We start from the raw sequence: 25,229 nt of genomic DNA on the forward strand, positions 1-25,229 counted from the left end.
CGATGACAATGACGATGATAATGATGACCATACTGAAAATGTAAATTATGACTTAATGAATAGCAAGGGGTTGCATGAAATACCGGTGGCCCGGTGGTTTTCAAGTTTAAAATCAGAGAAAGCAAGAGAGGTTTAGAAAAAGGCGTTAAAAATTAAATTGAGCTCCATCGATGAACACAATTAGAATGATGGATAGAATTGCTTCTGTAAAGAGATTCTCTCCAAAAAAAGTACGTCTGCATTTCGTCTACAAATTGTTTTTCTTGGATGTCTGAATTAGTATTGTTCCAGAGATTCAAAGTGTCATTCTGAAAAAAATCCCTGTTTCGCCGGCGCACTCCGAATTTCAAATTATCATCATATTTATCCTTTCTGGTTTATAACTGTGATCGCGGTCGTCGTCAACAGCGGCCTGTACCTGTACCCCTGCAGACTGATTAGCTATGTAATATCTGTAGTTTCCTGGTCCTAACAGCGTCGGTGCCCTACAGGGAATCTGACTGAGTGAACGATATAACTGAATTACCTTGTGACTCGATCATCTCTTTTGAATTCTTAGTGGAAGGATAGACAAGGTCATAAACGCCCTTTTTTGTCCTTTTAAATATCCATCCGAATCATGTTGATTAGTCCGTGCTAGGTTTTACTAATCACCCATTCAGCAGCATTTAACACTAGTTATTTATCATTAAGGAGTTTTTGTAGCACGTTACCCATAGAGCCTTTATACTACTTTTACTTAGCAACTATTTTATTTTACACCTTTGCCGCTAGAAGTCGGGCGCTTTTTTCAGCTTTTTCCCGTAATTCGCCTCGGAAATTTATTCGAATAACTCCACAGCTTCGCCTGTTATTGCAAAAGATGTAAGTTTAATTCATGTACTGTGGTTGCCACAGTTAATTTCTTCAATTTCGCATATTTATTTTGTAATTTTACAATAATTGATATTTGAATATATGGGGATGGGATTTAGCAGTGGACATTCCACGAGGTGGCTCTTCTTGTCCACCGTTTCCATGCTGAATTGAAATAGGAAATGTTGGTTTTGTGGGGGAAGGAAAATCGGAAGAACCGGAGAAAACCCCTCGGAGCAAGGAAAAGAAACCAATAACATACTCAACTACATGTGACACCAGGAATCGAACCCAGGCCACAGCAGTGGGAGGCGAGCGCTTTTACAGCTGCGCCACCCCGTCTCTCCAAATAATGTGTAAAGAAGGCGTCGTTAAAATTTATTAGCATTGGAGCGTCGCTTATAATAGTTACAAGTTGATGTCTTAAAAGGTTGACGGTTGGATTTAAGCTCATTTGTTGGTGCATGAACACTCACATTATCGACCATTAGACGGTTGACGGTTATTTTTTTAATGAAACGACAGTTTATCTATTGTAACCTAGGTCTCATTAACAATAGGATAAAATGCTGAATAGACCAGGCTAATAAAAACATCATTGACAAGTACAAGTAAACATTTTTATCTCGAAGACTGCGGCCTTCCCTGAAACACAGCTACGCACTTCGCACAAATATTTCTGATATAAATAATTTTCTTGTTTCTTATGCCCAGACTCCGCTACCTCAGGAGCCGAGTTTTACGAAATGTCTAAATTATTTAGCCTAGCTCCATTCTTGGTCTACGAAAAATTTCTGACATTTTTCATGGTTGATGGGTATATGACTTTCAGCTGTTCGACAGTTGACGGTTCACCTTGTACACAACCTCTTTGTAGTCCTGTCAGGTATTCAATGTAGCAATTACTTAAGGCAATGCAGCCATATTCAAAACAGGATTCTGTAATCACCATGTGCAGGTGCAGTTTTTACAAAAGACAATCAAATCATCCTTGGCTCTTGGCTCTTTCTTTTAACAATTCGGCCAGTAAATATGAGCTCCTCCAGTGTCTACTCAAGGTTAAACCATTTTCTTGAGATCCAGTTTTTAAATTTAAAAATTTGCACCAGTGTTTACTTTTCTTTAACCTTGAATTCATAAAATATTCCATTGTTAGCCACGCAACTCGTCGTCATGCACCTGTAGCTGGCAACTATGTAAAACTTGTTAAATGCGGTGGTGCGTCGGTGAGGGAGTATAACAAGATAAAGCAGTAAAGAGTTTGTAGCTTAGATACTCCTTAAGTGTAGTTTTAAACATGCAATCTCGTCTTCCGGGTACGTCGGTTGTGGTGACTAACGTTTCGAAAACGTCTGCAGAAGTCATCGTCAGAGTCAAGGGAGAAAGATGCTGTCATTTGATCCTGTTGGCGGAAACTTATTGGTCAATTATTCTGTGATGTTAGTAGCTGCAAGACTCAAGTTTCATAATTCGTTCGTGATCGGTCATTTGCGATTCGTCTGTGATGTTAGGTCATTGTTTGTATGGTGTCGCTGGTTATTGTCTGACATTGAAGTCTGTTGCAAGCAAAAGGACCAGCTTTTTAGACCCTATAAGTCAGAATCGGAAACCAGGTTTGTGAGCATCGTTAGGCTGTAAAGTTTCAATGGTTGTCAGGGTTCAGCACTTTAGTCTTCTTGAGCCTGAGTAGTTTGCGCAGTTGAGTTCGTTTTAAAGCGTGGGAGGAGATTTGTAAGTTTGTTCGTCGCTTACTAGTGCTTCTTTTTTATCGTAAAGGACGTAAAGGCCATGCAACTTTGTCCACAACAGCAGTAATTCCTTTTTCAGCTGTTAGGACAACGTTCAATGTCCTAATCGTGTTTTAGACGTCTTGGTGCTTGTTTTTCGTCCACAGTAGTCAAGATTCTGTCATAATATTTCGGAGATAATCAGTTTTTTGCGGTAATCGAGCCAGATGAGCTATGGACAATTTTGAAATAGTATCTTGGCCGTAAATTGTGCTTGCGAAGTAAAGGGTTTGTTTCAGTCTTCTACTTATCATGCGGCTCCTTGGCAACAACTGGTTTTAATGGTGCCAGCTGGTTGATTACCATAGTTCGGGGTGTTGTTCGTTTTAGATGGTCGGTTTTGCTATAATTTCCAACAGCATTGGGTCACGTTCTCCGGTTTCCCACCCCCTGCAGTTTTTGCTTTTCGTTTGGCTGAGATCATTGCTAGAGCACGTACAGTAATGTCCGACCCAAATTAAAAAAAATGAGAGAAATTGTCTTCCCGTTTTAAAGAGCAGAGCCTGTGGATTGAAAAAGTTCTTAACCCTTCAGCTCCCATGAGTGACCAAGAGAGAATTTCTCCTTACAATTTTATTATACCTTTACGCAGTCAAGTGATGAGAAAAAAGAAAAATATAAATTGGGAGATTATCAGTTGATCCAGTACCAAATTCTTCAGACCTATATCATGTGAATTGTAGGACAGACAGTAAGGGGAACTGCTAATTAGATCTTGGGATTGAAAGGATTAAAAATGTTAGAAGATAAGATAACTTTGCTTGCAAGGAACTTAATAGCATGAAAATAACGTCAGGTAAATGCAACAAAAAGAAATTTTCAAGAGGATATTGAATATTGAGAAGAACGATCAAAAATCCTTTTGGTAATAACAACAGGTTTATTTCTCTTTTCCACATTCGAAGTACAGTGTATAATCTTTGTATACATCCTGCGGATGTGCGAAATTACTTTTCCAATTAAATCTTTTCAGAAGGAAAACAAACTACTGTTAGCATGGCTTAAATATTATGATCACGAAAGCCGAGCGCCAGTAAGTAGACACTGTGTTCTGTTTTAAATATCCTAATTGAAATTCTTTCTATCCTTTTTTTAATTTTTAATTTGGTTTTCTGTAGATGTTTTGTTCTTTTTTTTTTTTTTTACTTTTCTCGAGTTTTCCGTCTTCCTTTTCTTTTTTTTTTCCGCAAAGTTTTCAAGTATAGTGGTTACTTCTGAATCGGATATTGAATCAGAAAGCTAATGATCAAAAGCAACCGGAATGATTTTGCGGATGTCCAGTTGTCAAGGTTATGTTTCATATTTGATTTTATATTGATATTCTAACAGAGAATAAGAATATCAAAGCGTTAGTATAATTCAATCTGTTTTAATCCAATCGTATGCCACCCACTACTGCTCACACTAAATTCAAACTTTCATGTTATAACAAAAGATTCCATTTCAAATCGTGAGTAACATTTCTTTCCTAAGCTTGAAGAAAAGAAAGTTGTAAATTAGATGGAATTGTCTCCACCGAAACTCAACTGTGAAAGAAAATGTTAATTTTGATTTCTTTATCTGATAACATGTCTAAAAGGCATCACTCACGCTGCAACGAACAATCCATTTTAAATCGCACACTTATATTTATTTCCCAAGCTAGAAAAAAAAATTGTTAATCAATGGTATCCTCTTCATTGGAACTCATCTGAGAAAGAAATTGTTAAGTTTGATTCGTTTATCTGATAATATGTTTAAAAGGCATCGCTCACCCTGCGACAATAATTGACATACAGAGTCCAGTTGTAAGAACTTATAAGCTTATTTGTTCACGGTGTACCACAACTGCAGCGGGCATATTCGTTTTCCGTCTCAATAATAATTCTTTTAGTGCTCGACGAAAATCCTTTTTAGCTAGTGTGCACAAAATTGGGTTTGATATGGGAGGAATGAGCCCCACAAATACCAACAGACGCTGCATATGCAGTTGCATGGTCGTATTTTCAGAATCATTCATGTGGTCGTTCAGCATCGCGACGAAATACGGCAACCAACAGCTTGCGAAAACTACAATCGCGATTACCAACACACTACGGCCCCGCCATTCGTGACTTTGAGGTTGACAGGGCTGTTGAACAATGTTACTCATTTTATGATGACTGTTTTTACGCTTGACTGAAATGTAGAAAATGCGGCCATAAATGCTGCACATAGACAAAAGAGGCAGAGCAAAGAAAATTACGAGACAAGCTAGGCTGTAGTGTTTATTAAATTCATTTGTGATGTTTTCGGAGTCTGTAACAGCAACTTGATAAAAAATATACCAAGACAACTGAATGACGGAAGCCACCGAAGAAAAAAGCCAAACAGTAACAATGGCGAAGAGTGCTCGTCGTTTCGTTACAAGACCATGGTATTCCATATAGTGAACTATAAATATATAACGATCCACTGCGATTAGTAGAACATGGCAGACAGAGGAAATGGCTGTAAATCGAATGAAAATTGTAGAGGACACGCAAACGTCTATAATATCTGTATCCAAACAAATAGCGAAAAGAGGAATTCCTACTAGACCAGACAACAAATCTGAAATTGCCAGCGATCCAAGGAACATGTTGGTGCGGAGAGTTCGCAGTGTTCTCTTTTTGTGAAGTAAGAACATGACGAAGCTATTGACTATAACAACCAGCAGGCACACGAGGGATAAAAGTAGAATTAATGATAGAGGGAGAATCTCGGGTCGCTCGTGATCAGAGTTTGTCTGGAAGCTTGAATTACTGTCTTCACCACTTGAATTGCGCGCACTGGATGATCCACCAAGTAACAGCGACATTTTACAATTTTGCTCTGATCTGCAAAGCTAGATTTCCTGATTCACTTTGTAAAAATTAGATGCTCCAAATCATTTTTTTTCGTGCATGACAGGCGGGTAATTTAACCTAATCGCATTCCGCTCACGACAGATCAAAAGATAGGTTTTGACGGAAGAGGAACCAAATTAACATTTGTCAAAAACACTTCATAATGCCAGATGATAGACAATAAAGGTGGGCTGCTTAATTCAAATGTCGCCTTTTAGATAAATATATGCTCTCTTCTATATGATGCACTGCATGGGTCTTCTCTAGAAGATAACTCGGTTTGCTTTTTTTTTGTTGAAATGAATCTATCTTTTCATAGATCGCGAATTTAGTTTGTCAATATCTTTAAAATTAGTTTGCTTGAAAGTTTACATGACGTTGAAATATTAAATGAGGATTCTGAAAAGCTTCATACAATGATTATCATTGGAAATATTATGAAATTGATTATTTAGGGGAAATCATAAGTTGCCTTAATGTGAACAAACAAATTGTTAACATCCTCACTAAAATGGATTTTTTCGAACCATAAAGAGGAGTATTGCCGCAGGAATGAAATGTTTAAAACGTCCTTTCATTGCAGTATGAAGTAATATTCGTTCCTTTGAGAGAACATTTCGTGAGACAACATTTTGAGACATTCCCAAGCGCTGGTTAACATATTTTTCAATTTGCACGAGAGAGTTTTAAATCATTTATGTTCAAATGAAATATTATAATCTACTTTTGGCAGCACTCCTTGAATCTTGAATCCATTTCCGTCAAACCTTTCCATGTTTTATTTTTTTGGCCGTTAATGGTTTTGTGTTGTGATGCTTTTACCGGTGTTAGAGAAAAGCTTCATCATCAAGCAATACATCACATTTAGTTTAAAGTATTCTTGATTCAATTATGTCGGAGTTAATTTAAATATTATGGCACTGAAATGATGAAATGCACCTGGAGGAGACGACAACATCAAATCCTGACGTGTCACGATTTGTTCATCAGCAATTATGCTTGTGGTGTGAATCGGTAACAATAAGAAAAAAAACCAAAATTTATCTTCAGAGGTCACTTTTAGGGAGGTTTAATGTGAGGGCTTAGGAAGCATGAAAAAACTTCCAGGATGACATTAAATTGACCAGGGAATAATAGAGCCCCTCTCAGGCTAAATTAGGAAAAGTATTAAATCAGATAGTAATTATGCAAGTAAGAATTTAGAATATCACATTTGATCAAAAGAACGACCGAGTTTGGAGTTGATGAAGGGATCATAACCAAAACTCTAATAATGCCTCTGTTGGCTTCGACGTGTTATGTTCACTGATGAGCTTAGTTCCTTTGTCAGTCAAAAAAGCATATATTGGCCCGCATATGCAGCACAGCAGCTTCAAATAAGTAAACTTTAACTTTGACATCGAAAATAGGGGCGGAGACAATTCTCAAGGATGAAAAAAGATGTTTTGATTCTAGTTTTTTTTGTTTTGATTTTTATTATTGTAGTTGGAAAAATAGATTAAGTCTATGTTGATGGAAAGTGGTTTAATTAATTCTAGCTTCACAATGAAAGGAAAGTAGAAAGAAAAGAAAAAAAAGAAGGGCAGGGAAAGAATACCAAAACAATCTTTCTTCAGGTGGACAGATCAAAGAAGATGGAAGTTAGATAGATATTAGACCTGACAAGAGATTAGAAGGAGCAAGTTATGTAAAAAAATCCTATTTATGAAATGGTAATTATTAACCTTTCAATCGGATGATCGAGAACCACGAAGTGACATGAATTTTACTGCAATACTGATTCAATTATCACTGCCATGAAAGCCGCAATTAAGCGTCCCGCTCAGGAAGAAATCTCCAGAGTAAGCTTACTGTGTTTCAGAATAGCGTTGAATGGCTACCAAAACTCACAGAAGTTTTTTGGGCGAGTGGTATTATGTCAATTTTCTTCTTTAGTGTTAGTGAGACAATTTGAGTGTGTACTTATGATACATTAGCCTGACCGAAATGACAAGAATCAATTCAATATCTGTAGTCTACGGTATACATTAACATTTTTAATAAAATGTTGGTACCATACAAAAATCGTTGAAAATAACACCCTTCACTTGTGAAAAATTAGATCATTGCCATAAGACCCAGAAAATATACATATGACAAAATAAAACAAATGAATATTTTCAATTCCACGGGCAATATTTAAGTATTAAACAACAGTTCAAGTATCAAGCTTGCTTCTACTTCATGCACTCTTCTACTTCTGAGAGACGTGACAATTTTGATCGAAGAGAATATGGTAGCCTTTTGACAGCAGCTCAGTTGAACAAGAACAATACGCTGATCATTAGCTTCTTCGGTATCATATTCACTGCTAGTGGACAGACGTCTCTCAAACAGCTTTTCATCTAAAAACTCCACTTTTCCTGAAAATTCAGTTCACCTTAGAAGCAAAAAAAGACATGCGTATATTCTTAACTTAAAAAGCACCTGTCTGCTGATTTATTGAGTTTGTATGCGTATCAAAGTTATTCCTGCCGATTTTAAAATATCATATCGTATTAATTTTCTTCCGATGACCTGAACGTGTTCGTCACGAGGTGCTCATTCATTGAGTTTAAAATATCGGCTTTTATCACGTTTCTAGAACTTCACATTTGCATTTACGACTCTAACATATTCGAGAAAATAGTCACTTGTTGGTCGATGTAATTTTGTCTGTGCGGGTTTTAAGGGATCGTGTTACAGCGTGCTTTTTGCCTTTATAGGTGCAAACATGAAAATGATTCTCCACAGGAGAGCTTCTTTAACAATTTGGAAATGGCATCAACTAATTCATTTTACTCAGTCATTGTTTGCTTTCGATTCAAGTGTTAGCGTTTCTTTTTTAAATGACAGCATTTTCAAGGCTAAAAAAAGCATCACCATGTTTAAATGAAGCTCTGCAGGGAACTTGGATTTTGAAGATCGTAGGAATAAATCCATTTTTCTGTTTTTCTAAACAAATTTGGCTTCAAGTTCCTTTTTAAATCAGATGAAATTGATTTTTTTATTTAAGTATGCGTACATAGGATGTCACCCAAGGGTTTACTCAGAGATAAATTAAAGAATAGGCAACTTGTTTCAGTTTGTTTCTTCTTCCTTTTACTAAACTCTCGCAGTTATTAAGCTTTTGAGGACTTTGTCACCGGAACTCAGGCAAAGGACCAAGCTAAAGCCTAATGGATGAATTCATGTCCTGAAGTTTTTTTTTAGGAAGCCACTGTTTGTGTTTCGTCGGCCGGCGCTTCGACTGTCTTTGACCCGCGCGCCGACAAAGCGCGAAATCAATTTAAAGCATGCTGAAAGTCTAAACCGCAACTGTTATGATTTTTTGCGAGTTTTACTGCTGGTGGCATGGAGACAAAACACATGAAGTTAGTATTTCCAACCAATAGAATTCAGCTTTGATAGGCAAGAATTATATTATTTACAACAATAAATATTCATAATGAGAGGCAGTGCAGAAGTGTTGGTACATTCGGTACTTCTTTATCATCAGAAAAACAAAACTGCCGGAGTACTCAAAGCATACACTGGTAAGCTAAGCTTTTGACCGATGTTAGTTGAAATTACTTTAAAAGTCTTTGAAATATTTCAAGTCTTTGATAGTCTCTACCAGACTCAACTGTTTTGTCACCTGGTATTTCCTTTCTGTGCACAATATCCCGTAAAAAAAACTCAGTTTAAGGAATTTTCCACGTTGTTTACGTTCGTGTCAAGTTTTACCTTTTCTCCAAGCTGACCTGCTCCTTCCACTACGCATTTCAAAGAAACATTTTAAGCTGAAGTAAAATGAAAGCATCATCTCAGCCGGTTTAATATCTTCGACGCTATCAAGATATTGTCATCGACAATTTTCCCGAAATTGTTAGTTTTTATTCAAATCTCATAAACTCTGTGTCACAAACTGAATATGCTTTTTAAAGGGAGTCCAATTTGTGGAAGGATAACAAGTGAATGAGGCTTTTTGTAGTGAAGAAGAGGTTCATGTGGGCAGGCTCATGAAGGTAATAGGCGGTATGTCAAAGCTGCCTACACTCATGCGATTGATGATCAGCGGAGATACAAAGCTTAAAGCGTCCAACTTGAAAATTAATGAAAATTAACGAGAAGTTAGTCCCAGTGCAACTACTCAACTACTTATGCAAATTCGGTCATGGCAGATTTACAAGTGTTTCCTATGTTTACAGCTCGTGCCTCAGGGTCGGCGTAAAATGACATTGCATATTTAATGCTCAAATTTAACACTGCAAAACTTTTATTATTCATAGCAATGAGCTGATCACAAAGAATCTTAGTCAGTCCAATCAATATCGATATTCAGCGAACAGACGACCAGGTCTTATATCAATAGATGAATGAGAAAAAAAAGTGCTAGCGTAAATCGAGCTTAAGTGAAACATTCGGGCCTTTTGCTAATTAGCTGCATTTTCTCTCAGACAGAAATAAGTTTCATAAACCTTAATTTCGCCTTGAATGATATAATGCATAAAGATCTGTCGGAAAGCAAGGAAAGAAAGCGTATTGCTTGCGTTTATTTACCCAAAAAAGTGATAATTAAATTTCCTTTTAACTTAACACAAACAAAACAAAGCGTGAAAAAATAAGACCGGATCACCTCAAATGATCTTTACAGCTAGTTCTTCTTGGTTGCTTTGTTAACCTTGGCATGGTTTGACTAGTTGCTATGTTAACCATTAAGATCGCGCTGGGAAGTCAGTAGTTGAGGTAAAAGTATTGTTACTTATCTTTTGATCTTTTGCTTGAATCATGTGTTTGGTACAGTTATTCTTGAGCATTAAGCTTGAGGGTAAATTTCAGAACGCAAAAACAACAATAAAAGACATCCTGCTTGCTGGTTTAATATAAGAATACGAGCAATCCGCAAAATGCCGCTTGCAATACATGTTAAAATATCGAATAAGGAATTTATTATTCCACCATTTACTCCATTTTCTCGTATTTTGGCTTCTAGTATTAGAAATACATACAACCAAGAATTTTCTTGAAATCGTATCGATTTGATAAAGTGCGCGCGGAAGACAAAAACAACGAGATCGAAGTTATCGAAGTGTCCTTTCTGAAACGAAAAAAAACGTTTCGTCTACAATTTCTTCTTTTAATAAAGTCGAGCCTTAAGAAGGTAAGCTTGGATCGTTTGGTTTGGCCATGTTGTTGCTCCGCTTTCTGTCCGTATTTTTTTGCCTTTTCTGCAGTGTAATTACATGGCATATTCTGCACGTCCTGTTGCCCTTTTATGGTAAAATGGCATAAAAGTGGAACAATAAACTACACAAGTGCAATTTCATGCATCAACCGCAAAATCGCGCTAAAAGCGATAATAGACGAAACAATCCAGTAGGTGCTTAAATAAGAGCAGATGGCAAGCTGAATAAATAAAAATAATATTCTCACAAATTTAATGGACGGGCAATAACACTTACAGGATGAAAGGGAAACAGAAAACAGCTCAAATATTCATACCTGGGAAAAAATTATCAGTAAGGGATCTGTAGTAGTGACATATGCATATACAGGTACCTAGGAGTTCGGTCATAAGAAGAATCAGTGCAATTAGGTCATGGAAGCTATTAACTTTTAGGAAAATGTATTTAGTTTGTGTTTTTACCTTACAGAAGTAAAGTTTAAGTAAAAAATGTCATATGTCACACTATACTTAACCTTGCCAATCATAGCTAGAGAACTTTATGTTTCAGTGTCATGAGATTTCAGTTTTTTTCCTTCTGAAAGAAGCGAAAAAAGAGAGAATCTCATCAGAGTGATATATTGTTTTATTTTTTAAGAAAATTGAGCACTTTTTTTTTTATTAAATCTAGGAAATGTGGTGATGCCTTAATTGAAAAGCTGAAGGTCATGGAGCCACAAAGTCTACAATTCCTTAAATGATCGGAGGGCAACAGACAGAATCCAAAAAAAAATTGACCTTATTAAGATTGAAACCCTGAAGGTAAGCAAACTAAATTCATATTTTCAGTTCGATCAGACAGGCAGTGAAAGTGGTATTTCGTCCTTGTGCGATAATTTCTGTTTGATTTTGTTGGGTAAAAGGAGGACTTTTCTGCTGAGAGCGTCAAGTAAAAACCGTTTTCTTGACCAAATTTTAAGAACGCATTCATCGCTTCCGAAAACCGCAAATAAAAATGAATGTTCCTAATACATGCATGTCTCCGTGTACTTTTAGCCATGATTCCTTAATAATATATCAAATGACACGTCAATATCACCACACTAAATGAAGGATCAGGTCACATGGCACATGGGTTAACCCTGGAAAGCCGGTGATGAATTATTCAAGATATTTTATCACAATAAAGTATCCACAGAGGAAACTTCACAATTCATACCCTGCAAAACATGATGCTTGCGTATTAAAGATCTTTAAACGATTTACATACTCCCTTTTATCTTGTTTTTCCTCTTGGCCAGAAAATGTCGTAGAAGGAGTTAATTAAGTTACTTGTCGAACCGGTTGACTTCAAAGAAAAACCGACTATACTTATTTTAACCTGAGTCCAAAGACTCAATTAAAATGTTGTAATTGTATGTTTCAACACTACGTACAAGCAAATTAACTCTTATCTTCATATATTCCATTTTCAAATTTAGCTCTTAATAGTGGTTTCATATCAATGCAGCCCTTTAGAAAGTTTGATATAGTGTCATGTTACATATTCTTATAGGGGCCGTTCTTTCCCACCAGTGATTGATTAACACGCCGAGCTGAGAGGAACAAGAACTGTATCATTACAGGATTACGTGGTTTCTTCACTAACATGCCTCACGTTTCCTCATCGCCCAGCGAATTCAATTCAAGTTTGGTCGGGAATGCCTCAACCAATGGAACTGAACCTGAAAATGAATTCAAACTTCTGACTTCACCACTGATTATTTTGATGTCCTTCATGTGCCTGTTGATTGTTTCCGAAAATGGTCTCATAATCTTTTTAATGTGCAGAAAAAAGATATTGAGAACACTTACCAACATGTTTCTTACTTCGCTGGCGCTTTCAGATCTTACATCAGGTCTAGCGAGAATGCCTCTGCTCTTCATTTGCATGGAGATGGACGTCAGTATCATTGTCTGCGTGGCCTCTACTGTGTTTAATCGATTCACAGCCATCTCCTCAGTTTGCCATGTCTTGCTCATCGCTGCAGATCGCTATATCTTTATTGTTCATGACATGAAGTACCATGCTTTTGTGACAAAGAGACGAGCAGTGGTTGCCACTATTGCTGTGTGGCTGATTTCAATTCTAGCCTCTGTCGTTCAGTTGTCTTGGTATATTTTTCATGGATTAGACATCAGTGATCGAAATGCCTTTATGGATGATCTAAACAAGCAGTACGGCCTTGCTTGCATCGTCCTGTTCTTTGCTGGTCCTTTTTTGTTGATATTTTATATCTATGGTCGTATTTTTTACATTTCCTATAAACTCAACCAAAATGACCGTAAGAGGATCAGAACTTATAATTATAAGCAGCCCAGTGGATCTCTGCGTCATGAGTGGAGGGGTCGTAGTGTGTTGTTGATCACGTTGATAATTTTTGCCGGCTGTTGGCTGCCTTACTTCTTCGGCGTATTACATGATCACATGAGTTCCTCAGAAGATTCTACCCTACCAATATGGTCTCAGCGTCTGCAAATTTGCCTTGGTTTTATTCCAATGATGTTAAACCCGATTTTGTGCACTTTGGCGAAAAAGGATTTTCGTCATGCACTCAAGGAGATTGTAATAGGTCGTAATTCTTTGCGTCATTTTAATCAAGATATTTCTCTACAGACAATCCGCGAGAGATTCAGAACCATAGATAGCGAATCTGAACGAAACTGACAGAAACAACATCTGTGGGTTTCACTCTCCGAGCAGTTTACTTAACTTTGACAGTTCTGATCAGAAACACTTACGAATATGACACCTTCATTGTCATTTGAAAGGAAAAGGGCACAAACAATATTTCTTTTGTTTGTACAACGATAATCCTAGCACAAAACAGCATTTGAGAATCATTTTAAGTAGATATAATTATCCTCTGGAAATTGATATTGGTGCTGCTAATTTTTAGGCTGCCGATTCTGACGGGACGAAGAAAATTAAAACGATAACATACTTCAATTGACAGAAAAAAGAATTTCCATTGTCAGTCGAATACCAGACCTTAAGTTCGGTGAGAGACTGATGACTCAGATCCTCTGACCACTGCATGAACTTCCTACGTGCCTGATAAGAATTGGCAAAATTCAGAAACGCATCGCTGATTAGAAAAAATGCGACTTTCTGGACACGTGGATTTATATATTGCCTACAATCATTTAGAAGATGATAACGATTTACTCCAAGTTTCCTTTCCAGTGAAAAATTGTAAGTTTATCATGTTCACCAGGGCAATATATCACTCATATTACCAAGTACTATCACTTGGTAAAATTAAACTTCATCTGTTCACGGTTTTTGGTAATAAAACCCTCAGTTTTAAAACTGTATAACAGGTTACCCATCTATTGTACGTTTTTTCAAGGTTACGTGGCGTATGAAATCATTTTTTTCCTTTTCCTTTGCCTTCTTCATTAATTTCTATTGTGTTTGGAAAGTGCGAACAACATAATAATTTAAGAGGGAGTGTGAACATAAGATCGATCAATTTTTGAGATATAAGATATCGTCCAGTGGCATTATTATACGAAGCATCCATTAGTTACTCACTAACTCTGCCCAGGTCATATGTGCTTGATTCTTATTCCGTGCTTTATTTTTAGTTCGCTTTCAAACTGAGAATTCCTTATTGTCATTTATCCCCCCTTCCCCCCCCCCCCCCCCCCCTCCCTTCATACAGCTTTGCTGGTTCTGGTGGCAAACAATAAAGATGGCGTTGCATGTTATGTAGAATGTCGTTTGATGGTGCTTAGGATTATGTTATAAATGAAGGATCAAAGGAGCACTTTACCCACGTGTTTAAACCGAAACATCGAAAAGAAATAAGAATATATATAGAATAATAATAATAATAATAATAATAATAATTATCGTACTTCATTTATATTGCGCCATTTCCAGCGATGTCCAATAGCGCTTAACAAAAATGTTCAAAATGTTACAGATATCACAAATATTGTTCATAATATTTAAAAATTACATTGCACCGCAACGGCTAAAATATAAAACAACCAATTAATAAAAACTTAAAATATATATAATAACAAAGAGCTAATATATATAAAAACGACTAAAATATAAAAGAACTAATTTAAAAACGCTTTCCTAAAAAGATAAGTCCTCAGTTTTTTCTTGAAATCGTTCAGACTTTCACAAGATCTTATTCCTAGTGGAATGTCATTCCACAACTGTGGTGACGCTATTGAAAAAGCCATAGTTGCGCAGATTATATTTAACATCAAACAGGTGATGGCCATTAGCAAATCTTAAGTTGCGCCTAGGAATATACCTCGTAACTAGGTCAGACAAATATGAAGGTGCTATGCCATTTAGACGTTTAAAAGTCATCAAAAGAATTTTAGAAATTATGCGCTGTTCTACAGGAAGCCAATGCAGTTCCTGTAATACCGGTGATATATGTTCATGTTTGGATGTAAGCGCAACCATTCTGGCAGCTGCATTTTGAACATGCTGAAGCCGCTTGATAGAAACCTTAACTTAGTAACGGAAGACACAGTGAGGATCGAATTCGTCCAATACCAACCGCTGTTATAGTGACGCTCTACTCGCTTTTAACTCCCATCTCACCATATCAATTCTTTGCTTTATCTAAAGGGGGCGAGTTTCGAAAGAAACTGTTGTGCTGTGCGAGTGGAGGTATTACAGGATACTTTGGTTTTATCAACTGATGATGTAAATTGGCCACCGTTAAGAGCTTCCAAAGCTATTTTTTCGAGCCAACGCCTGACAAAGGGCTGACGAAGGGTTGATAGAGGACTAACAAAGGGCTAACAAAAGGTTGACGAAGGGCTGACAAAGGGCCAACGAAGGGCTAACAAAGGGCTAACGAAGGGCTGGCGAAGGGCTGGCGAAGGGCTGATGAAGGGCTAACGAAGGGCTAACAAAGGGCTGACAAAGGGCTAGCGAAGGGCTGACGAAGGACTGACAGAGGGCTAACGAAGGGCTGACGAAGGGCTGACGAAGGGCTAACGAAGGGCTGACGAAGGGCTGACGAAGGGCTAACACTCCAAACGTCAGCTTTAGAAACTCTTCTCGGTGGCCAATCAACATTTTCCACTCATTTGATTAACCCAAATCATATCTGCATTATCTACCAGGCATTTCTTATAATTCTTAAACTGAGACTGATTTGTTGTTAAAACGAACACTATCTCTACCTTTTTTTCATCGCCCTTCTCGGAATTGTTAAAAAAAATTCTTCTTTGGTCAGTCTTGGGAGTGGAACAGTTACCCATAAAGCCTCGCGAAGAGAATATTACGTTTAAAATCTCTTAGCCTCATAAGTTAGTTTTTTGGTACTTGAATGAGTTGTATTTATAAGAAGCTATTTGCGATGGTTTTCTATGTACTAACGTGCTACAATCCGAAATCACCTACGACTGAGTTGCCTCGGTATCCAAGTTGCCGAAATTTCGTTGAATCGCGCTGGGAAATAGTGATTATTGATTTTGCATAAGTTCCATGGATGAAAACCATGCAGTCGCAGGAGTAGGGGTGGTTGAAAAACTTTGGACCTATTACGGAAGACGAAACTGAGTTACTACTCAGGTGTTCCCCATATGGTGAACTATGTAGAGGAATCTGCGTACCTCGTGTTGTAGCCGTGGATTTGGTTGTCTCTTCTTTCATCTTTTCAAGTTTTCGAGAGAGAGAATAGAGCTTTCGAAAGAGAACTTAAAGGGAGTTATTCGGTGCTGAACAAATGTCGTCAAATTTCATCATTTCATCAGATATTTTCATTATCCTATCTTTTTTAATTTCTTGCAAACCTGCAGTTTTTTGTAATTTTGTTTGTAACTTGATCCTAAAACTAACTCCAAGTAACTAAGGCGTGAAAGTTTCGTTGCGTTATATTGTACTGCGACAAAAGCAATCAGATCCAAGCAGACGAGCTGTAATGATTAGCTATGATTCCACAATCGTCGACTACGTAACTTCCGTTTTGAGTTAAGTGTCATAAGTTCAATGAAATTAGAGAGAATGCCAGTTGTCCTCGGACGCAGTCGATTAAGATCAAAGTTACAAGATTTGAGGCAGAAAAATAAGAAAAATTCTACCGGAGAAAAGAGGTATGATTTCGCTTTCGTAATTACTATTCGCATGTTTTCGGATTATGTTTGTTATCTTGGTTATTACGTTAATTAATTCTAAATAGTATTATGGTGTACGCCCTATGTGTACGAGTGATCGCACAATAGCACATGCTATGTATAGTTTCTAACTGCTCCTAATAGTATTTTATGCCGTAAATTGCCTTTCAGTTTTTACGTTTTCAAGAACCGTAATCAAGAATAAAGGATAATCAGTTAGATACAAAGATGAGTGCTTGAAATCAGTAAATCTCTACTTTTGATCTGATATGTTTACACCTTGAGAACCGAAACCCGCTACACAAGCTAAATATCTTAGACCTCCAAATTAACATCCACCAACTTCTACCACAAGTACTACTAATTCATTCATCAGTGCAATAGGTCTGTCATGAATAACGTCCTGAAATTCAGAAGTATGTTATCTTTTTCAAGGTTAATTAAGTGCCATTAGTTCCACAAAGAGAATAGAATGGAGGCTCCAAAGCCAAACATATATTCCTGTACAGTTTTCCTTAGATGTTGCATAAATAATTTGTTTGAACAAAAAAAAGTCGTTGGAACCTTAACACTGCCCCCACAGTTCGTAATCGATTTGTGGCAACGCACATGTAGGCAGTTACTCACTCAATCCTGCTCATTTGTACCTCTGCGGTCGTTCTTGACTCATCCGTGGGTAGAATTTACATTACTGAGACCACCGGTGTTGTCAGGTACAACCCGGCTGGTAGTCTGTTAACAACTGCAATTAGCCCGGTTTTCGGATTAAGAGTTTTGCTAAATTCTTCGCTTATAACTGCATTCTTTACAAAGTAAAAAAAGGATAGCCTTGAAACCTGCCATTATAAATATATATAACATCAAAAGTAATGCCTTAACAGCAGTTTATATTTCGGCTCTTGAAGATATTTAGTTCGTCCATTCAATAACACAAACCACAGGCCGCTAAACATCACACATCAAATCTCATCGCAGAATCACAAACTAATCAGCGCTTGTTCACAAAATAGTCGTACCGCAAGAACGCTGACTAAAATTAGATTTAAAAACTATCATTGGAATAGGGGTATGTATAGGGGATAAGTTCTCTCAGTTTATATCATCTTGTTTAAAGCCCTTCCAAATGTTCGCTGAAGTGATCGCTCGTTTTCTTTGTCTTGAAGAAGTTTTTCCGATTTGGACTATTATCGACGCCAGAACAGGTGGCTGTGTTCCTCACTTTCCTTGTGACAGGTGCACCTCAAGGCCGCAAGTCTGACGAATGTTTCATCTGATATAGTGCAGGAGACATTGCGGAGCAGCAGGCAAATAGGTGGTCATATTTATGAGATGTGATTCAATTTCTTGTGACAGATTTCTATGAACGCTTCACTTTCCTTTGGCTTATTTTGCGAGACAGCGATTTTTTGCTATGTTTCCTTTGAAAATTTTTTAAGCTGAAAATTAGCCCGTGGGCTACCAAAATTGATCTAGTCGCACATGCCTTACGTTTAACCGCTGTCTAGATGTGACCAGAGATATGATTGCTTCAGTGTTTATCATAAAACGAATAGAATGGCTAAAAACTAGCGCTGCATTGAAATGTTTCAAAACCGACAAACACAACTTCCGAGCAAACACAATTCACCGTTTCCTTCACATAATGACGAAGAATCCTCGTGCCTTAATTGCTTCCCTTTCTTGGTTATCATCATCATCGTTTTTAGAAAAAAAAACTTTAAAAACATTGCATTTTACTTGCCAATATCAATGTTTGTCTCTCGTGATTTGTTTCTTTCGCTCAGACCCTGGTAGCCAGCAGCGACACCATTTCGCAGGTTTTGCATCCACCAGACTCAGCGTCCTCAAAGGTTTTAGACTCAAGACTTGCCACTCTTGACTTCTACACTACCTTCCTGTCAACAAATTACAAGGTTGGTGCAGCGAAGTGATGGAGATAAATTCGCCAATAAGTATTTAGCAGCTAGTCGTAAGATACATGAAATGATCAAAGTATTTCTCGTAATTTCTGGGCATTTTGATTTCAGTGCTGACCACGGACGCGCAGGTACCTACTAATTTTATTAGTCGTCGAAGGACATCCCCTCTCCCTGAAAACAAACTACGACGTTGGTGCATAAATACACGAGCGTCATTGAAGTCTGGATGCAAACGCATTCAAAATGCATTTAAATTTATCGCTTATCAACTCCAAACGTGTTTCAAGACGTTGATTTGGTTTTACTGTAAAACTGGGCTAAATCCAAGTTGTCCAATAAAAAAAAACACGGGAGATTGCCGGCGAAGGTCTACGAAATTGTTTTGTTTTAGCCACCGAAGGCTCGTAAACTGTCTCTGATTTCGGTAGCAACGGATTTGCGATCAATATTAAGCATCATGGGCGAACTTAAGGGATATCTCGTGAGAAAACTTCGCGAAATTTCTCACGAAATTTTTAATGAAAAAAAGAAATTACAAGCTTGATTGTCGTTTGCTTTCATCAGGCTTCGATTCTAGTTTCATGATAGAAAATTCAACTTGGAACAAATATCCTATATTCAACCATCTCTTAAATAATTTGATTGTCTAAATCTTTTTTCTTATACAAGACGATTATCAAACATGAGACCGAGTGACTCGCACGTCCTGATTCTTTAAAAGATGTAAAGATAAAAAAGTTTGCCCGAGGGCGTCATCAATGCATCACGGAATCTTAAGAAGGAGAGCAGATTTAAAATACCCGAACTGAAGCAACGACATGACAACCCACTAGTCAGGGATACATCAAAATTGAGTCTCATAGCCAACAAGAGAATTCGCGCCATTGCAAGTTCGCCCCCCTTCCACATAAATATTCATTTCCTGTCCTAATCATGATATTTTTGAGACCAACATGCAATTTTTACAGCGAAACCATAACAAGGTTCGATCAACATGCAAATTCCTAGCCGTGTTAAAAACACACGACAAACGCACGAATAATGCAAAGCTCAGTACCACATTACTCCAGTCTTAACGGGTTTGACACAATTTTGTGCCTTCGTTCGCAGAACATTTTTCAGAACTAATTATCTCGCCATATTTTTTAGCTTCGCGCTGACCAAACATTATATAAAATCACTCTTGGCAGACAATTTATTGTTGCACGTTTCTATCGACTTAGAAGCTCACGGGGAAAGCCTCTCGACTTAATTTGGTAAACAGTTTCATCTCTGTTCATCGGTTATAACTCTGGAAAAAACTTTTTCATAATTTTATCTTCGCACTTGTGTGTCCAGTGTTTCAGTGTGAATATTTAAATAAAAAACGTTAAATGATTTGGGGTTGAACTGGTAACGGTGGGGGCGACCTAGTTTTACGTCAGTTACAACTAGAGACTTAGATGACAAGTTTTGAAGACCGCAGGAACATCGTTAATTTGGAATGTAAGCTCTCAAATTTTGTTGTCCAAATCCGATCAGTGTTTCGCTTGACAACAGTTCTCGATTTCCATGCGGGGAATAGTTGCTGTCTGAAGCCAAAATGTATCTTCCAAGCCAAAACGAGTTCGAAATCATCAATCATATTCTCCTTAGAATCCTGTCAATGAACCTGTTCACTGAGTCAAACTTGGTAAGGCCAATTGGGGTATCATTGATTTGAATAAGACTGGCCGCCGTCAAAGAGTGAGTTAAACGAATGAATGTATGAACCTACCACTTCATATTGCTACAGCAAAGGCCGGATATATCTGCATTTTAATTTTACAATATTAATATTTTACACTATTGAAGCTATATTTGATGAGGTAAGGCTCGAGCGAATTCAATTGTTCCACCTTTTCATTTTCAGTGAATGACTTTGATATGTCCTTTATTACACGATAAAGTAATTTTCACGATACATGTTAAATTTCGTGTCGTACTAGCAATTTTTAGCCTAATTTCTGTCCATGCAGTTGCATGATTTATTCTGCCTAAAGATAGGAGAGAACAAGACAATAAATCAGTTTCAGTCAACGATATCTGATACTTTGGGAACATACTATTATGAGAAGATATAAGGGTTATACGATTCTTAATATTATATCGAATTTGGTCAAGTAAAATCTTAGATGCCGCCATGCAGTTAGTTGCAGAAGACTTCAATTGACTTATTTAATTCATTTTTGTCGAGCGTGAGAAATCTTTCCGCTTCACAGCCGGCGCCTCAAGCGTTCACTCAACTTAGTGAAATGCTTCCGACTTCTTCAAATAAGGATCTTCTTTCGATGTTGATGTATCAAGCGTCCCTTTAGTCACTATAGAGTGCATGATCCCTAAAAAGTTATGTTGTTCCATAAGAAAATAATAAATTATAATATTACAAATGATAATCAAAACAAAGACAAGAAAATCCCGGGGAAAACGCGCGTGGGGGGAAGTTTCTGCTCTTACAATGCCTTTTCAAGTGATGTGATTGACAGAATGGTAAATCCTAATGGATGCTTTCCGCTCCGGATATTTCATGGCGACTAAGATGGCACCTATAACACAATTGACTCCACTCAGTAAAATATGTCCATTTTATTTCGCACAAATTTAAATTGAACTTTATTCTTTGTCTTCACTTCACCAATGCGTTATCCTTGAAAAAGTAAAGTACGAGTGACCGTAGTGAGGAAATAATCTCAAGTTCATTATTTGCCAAGGATGGGATTTGTATTTATGCAATGCGCATGTTCTTAACTTTAATTTCTAATTCGCTAATTTCTCCTTTCGCAGATTGCCGCTTAGAAAGCCTTTTCCTTTTAATATAATTTTTGATTCGCCTTGACATTAGTCGATAAAAGTCACGTATCAGCTATTTCCAAAAATAGACGAATCTGCTCACCCAAATGATTTAAAACGCAGAACGGAGTCCACGGATTTTTCATCTTCCAAGCAATGGAAGCGTTTAGTGTGCGTAACTCAAGCTGCAAAGTCAATGATTCACGAAATGAATCTTCTAAAACTGAATATGAAGAAACTTTTTTCCCTTGGCCACTGACTGTGATATTGTCCTTCATGTGCCTGCTGATTAGTGCGGTAAATGGTTTGGTGATCATCTTAATTCACAAAAAGAAGACGCTGAGAACACCTACTAACATGTTTCTTGCTTCTTTGGCCACGTCTGATTTGTTATCTGGTCTGGTGGGAATTCCTCTCGCTCTTATATGTTTAACAAGAGATTTTCTCATTGTTTGTGTGCTGTCTACAATCTTCATTCGATTTACAGCCATTTCTTCGGTATGTAATGTTCTGCTTATCGCTTGTGACCATTACATTTTCATTATTCATCAAATGAGGTATCATTCTCTTGTATCAAATCGCAGAGGAATTGCTGCCATTGTGGCTGTATGGCTGATTGCATTTGGAGCCTCAACTATTCAAATGTCTTGGCACAGTTTTGATGAGGAAACATTGACAACAATTGACGACGAAACAGAAAGCATTGATATCAAATACAGTCTGGCTTGTATAGCGTTTTTCTTTGCATTTCCTCTGATACTGATGTGCTATATCTATGGAAACATATTTTATATTTCATTTATGCGTCATCAAACAGATCGCAAATTGAACAAGGATCTCCGGCAGCGTTTTCGACCACAACGTCACGAGTGGCGAGGACGTAGTGTTTTATTAATAACATTAATAATCTTCGCTGGCTGTTGGTCGCCGTACTTCCTAACAGTGCTTGATGAACATACGGAATCAATCGATTTTCAACTGCCACTCTGGGTGCAGCGCCTGCTTGTGTTTCTCAACTTCGTGCCTGCCATGTTGAATCCCATCCTGTGTACATTGGCCAAAAAGGATTTTCGAAAAGCATTGAAAGAAGTTGTTTTGCGAAGAGAATCTTCATATCTAAGTGATGCAAACGTCAATGTTCACGCTGCCAGCCAGCGAATAGCTTAAAAGCGTGGGTAAATGCAGAGTGCCATATGTATTGTCGAGAGGCTTAACGTTTTGTGTATGACGAAAACCATGGAGTGCTTAGAGGGTGCAATTCTTTAACTAGATAAAGATTCAATCATGTGCAGCAGCAGAGAAACTTCAATGGGGTGAAAAAACAGCTTTTACAGACGAGTATGGCGTTTGATCATTTTGGCTTTGGTCCCACATTGTAGTCCAAAGGCGAACTATCCCTTTAAAAAATCTTGGCCTATGAAAAGGATTTTGTACCATACTCCAATACAAAGAATTCGCTTCAAGAGAAAAATCGCATTCGTAAATATAATGACACTGCTTCGCTTAGTTTGAATAATTACTTGTCATTTTCGCCATAAGAATCTTAATCAAAACCGTAGTAGTGTTGCCACATGGCTTTCTTACTCGCGGCTTTTAAAAACCTTCGAAGTGAAAAAACCCAAGCACTCTCATTAAGTCAGTATTTCGTCTTCTAGGATGAAAAATCAGTGATTATGAAGCCGAGAATACTTGGACAATGACTTTTCTCTAATATCAAAAAGTTAGAAAGCTATCAATATACTATTTACAGGGTTGTGCTCTGTTCCTCTCTCTAAAAAAAAAAAAAAAAAAAGGACATTACATAGAATTTTGAATAGTGAGCAAAAAAGGGCATATTCAAATTTTAAACAAGAGAACCTGGAAAGAGAATAAGGAATGAAACATTATTATCATTTCAGGAAATGAGCCATCTTATTTTACAAATAGATTGAATTTTTCACAGGGTAAGTGGAAACATTATCTTTGTTATTCACTTTAATTGAAACTATCGTGAGGTTTCCTCAGCCGGACCGGCTGATTAATTTAGGCCTGACAATGACACAAACAGAAGGCGTATAAGTCTTTGTTGTATCTCAGAGCCATTGTCGGTAAAGTATACCTATTTGGACAGGTGCGTTAACCTTTCGTTAGACTACTGATGAAATACGTTGAGTTGTAAAATTGGTATGAAAGGCAAAGGCGTGGTTATGGCTCGGGTGGATGAAATAAGTGTTTGAATTTGTAGAGTGTGTTTCTATACAGTTGTATGAGTGTAAGAAAGAATAAGAAAAAAGGGAAAAAAGCTTTTTAAATTTCAATGTATTCTATAGATTTTCATAGTAGTCTTTGAAGTAATCAATTACATCACTTTTAGAAAAATTATTCTTGACGTCAAGAGCAATTTTTTGAAAAGCGCAGTGTTTGATTTCATCAAATATTACTCTGAAAATGCAGAGAGTGCAATGAAATAGAGACGATTTGCCATTTAGACTTATGAAGAAGACACTAGCCTACATCCGATCCTCTCTCTTCTCGAAAATGGCCACAACATGACACACTTTGTATCTCATAAGGGAAGCTTTTGTCAATATTTAAAGGTTAAGACATTTTCCGTGACGGATGTTTGTTTAGAAAAAGACGAGGTAAAAAAAAAGTTTGACACTAAAGGAAGGGTATCCCATGGGCTTCCATAACACAGACCAGCTTTAACACGTGAATAATAAATGAGTAATTTTATATTTGATTTGCTAAGAGTTAGGAGTGTAGAGAAATCGAAAAATACAAAGATATAAAAAGGCACCTGTCATCTACCATTGATACTTGGAGATGAAACAGAATATTCGTTAGGCCTCAATATAAACAGTGTTAAAACAGAAGAGATCAGATAAAGAACTTGATCCCCGAGACATGCATGGCACGCGTAATGCATGGGACACTGGGGAAAATTGCTTTATTTCTTCAAAAAGAGTTGCTACCTTTTCTTGGGGGGTGGAAGTTTTAATCCTATTTACTAGAGAGCATGAAATTCTATTGTAGATGAGTACAGCCAATCAGTATTACTGGTATTCAGGTGAACGTGAGGGTGGGGGGGGGGGGGGGCATGACACTAATAGAGAGTAAGATCATTAAAAAGTGATACAGCAGCAACAATTTTTTTATCTTTTTTAAAAATCTGTTTCGTTGATTGCGTCCACAGTAGCTTAGAGAGGGATATTAACTCTATAATTTAGCTATCAAAATACCTCCAAAAGAAAAAAAATATAAATCTATATTAAATGAATAAGATAACTATAAGGTGAGGCGTGTGGTCAGAGCGCTGGACTCTGGGTCGGACGGCCCAGGTTCGAGTCCTGGATGGGGCACTACGTTGTGGCCTTAAGCAAGTCGCTTCACTCACCTTGCTTCGTCTTCTCGGATAAGACGTTAAGCCGGAGGTCCTGTCTCCTGCAGGGTTTGGGGTAGGAGACGTTAATTTCCCACGCACGAGATTACTGTGTGATGGATGTCCTCCCCTGGGTTGGGTTGGGTGGATAGAAATACACGTACACGTTTAAACGAGTACTTCTGTACTCCTAGGTGTCACGTGTTTAAATAAAGGATTGATTGATTGATTGATTGATATAAAGGTAACAGAAAAATGATAATGATGTAGAACCTTAGAAATCCAGGTTTATTTTGATTGTACTCTTAGAGAAACACAGTTTGTTAAAAGAAACACCACTAAGAGGATGGA

At 37.4% G+C, this 25,229-nt stretch overlaps 3 protein-coding genes across 3 annotated transcripts; 2 read left to right on the top strand and 1 right to left on the bottom strand.

Moving 5' to 3' along the window:
- Nucleotides 1-3,705: 3,705 nt before the first annotated feature.
- Nucleotides 3,706-7,059, bottom strand: LOC113666845 (beta-2 adrenergic receptor). Its single transcript, XM_027182636.2, has one exon. It carries the CDS (start codon nucleotides 5,458-5,460, stop codon nucleotides 4,438-4,440), a length of 1,023 nt encoding a protein of 340 aa, XP_027038437.2. The 5' UTR covers nucleotides 5,461-7,059; the 3' UTR covers nucleotides 3,706-4,437.
- A 5,241-nt stretch (nucleotides 7,060-12,300) lies between these two features.
- On the top strand, nucleotides 12,301-14,704 carry LOC113666850 (beta-2 adrenergic receptor). The gene has a single exon (XM_027182641.2). It carries the CDS (start codon nucleotides 12,301-12,303, stop codon nucleotides 13,357-13,359), a length of 1,059 nt encoding a protein of 352 aa, XP_027038442.2. The 3' UTR covers nucleotides 13,360-14,704.
- Nucleotides 14,705-18,351: 3,647 nt separating this feature from the next.
- On the top strand, nucleotides 18,352-23,409 carry LOC113666886 (melatonin receptor type 1A). The gene is made up of 2 exons (XM_089201518.1): nucleotides 18,352-18,703; nucleotides 21,512-23,409. The coding sequence occupies exon 2, from the start codon at nucleotides 21,674-21,676 to the stop codon at nucleotides 22,682-22,684; it is 1,011 nt and encodes a 336-aa protein (XP_089057644.1). The 5' UTR covers nucleotides 18,352-18,703; nucleotides 21,512-21,673; the 3' UTR covers nucleotides 22,685-23,409.
- The last annotated feature ends 1,820 nt before the right edge of the window (nucleotides 23,410-25,229 follow it).

The sequence above is a fragment of the Pocillopora damicornis genome, chromosome 3, assembly GCF_964200805.1.
Source record: "Pocillopora damicornis chromosome 3, jaPocDami1.2, whole genome shotgun sequence".
Taxonomy (NCBI): domain Eukaryota; kingdom Metazoa; phylum Cnidaria; class Anthozoa; order Scleractinia; family Pocilloporidae; genus Pocillopora; species Pocillopora damicornis.

Coding starts and splice junctions, on each gene's coding strand:
- LOC113666845 (XM_027182636.2), bottom strand. CDS start 5,460: ATGTCGCTGTTACTTGGTGGATCATCCAGTGCGCGCAATTCAAGTGGT.
- LOC113666850 (XM_027182641.2), top strand. CDS start 12,301: ATGCCTCACGTTTCCTCATCGCCCAGCGAATTCAATTCAAGTTTGGTC.
- LOC113666886 (XM_089201518.1), top strand. CDS start 21,674: ATGGAAGCGTTTAGTGTGCGTAACTCAAGCTGCAAAGTCAATGATTCA.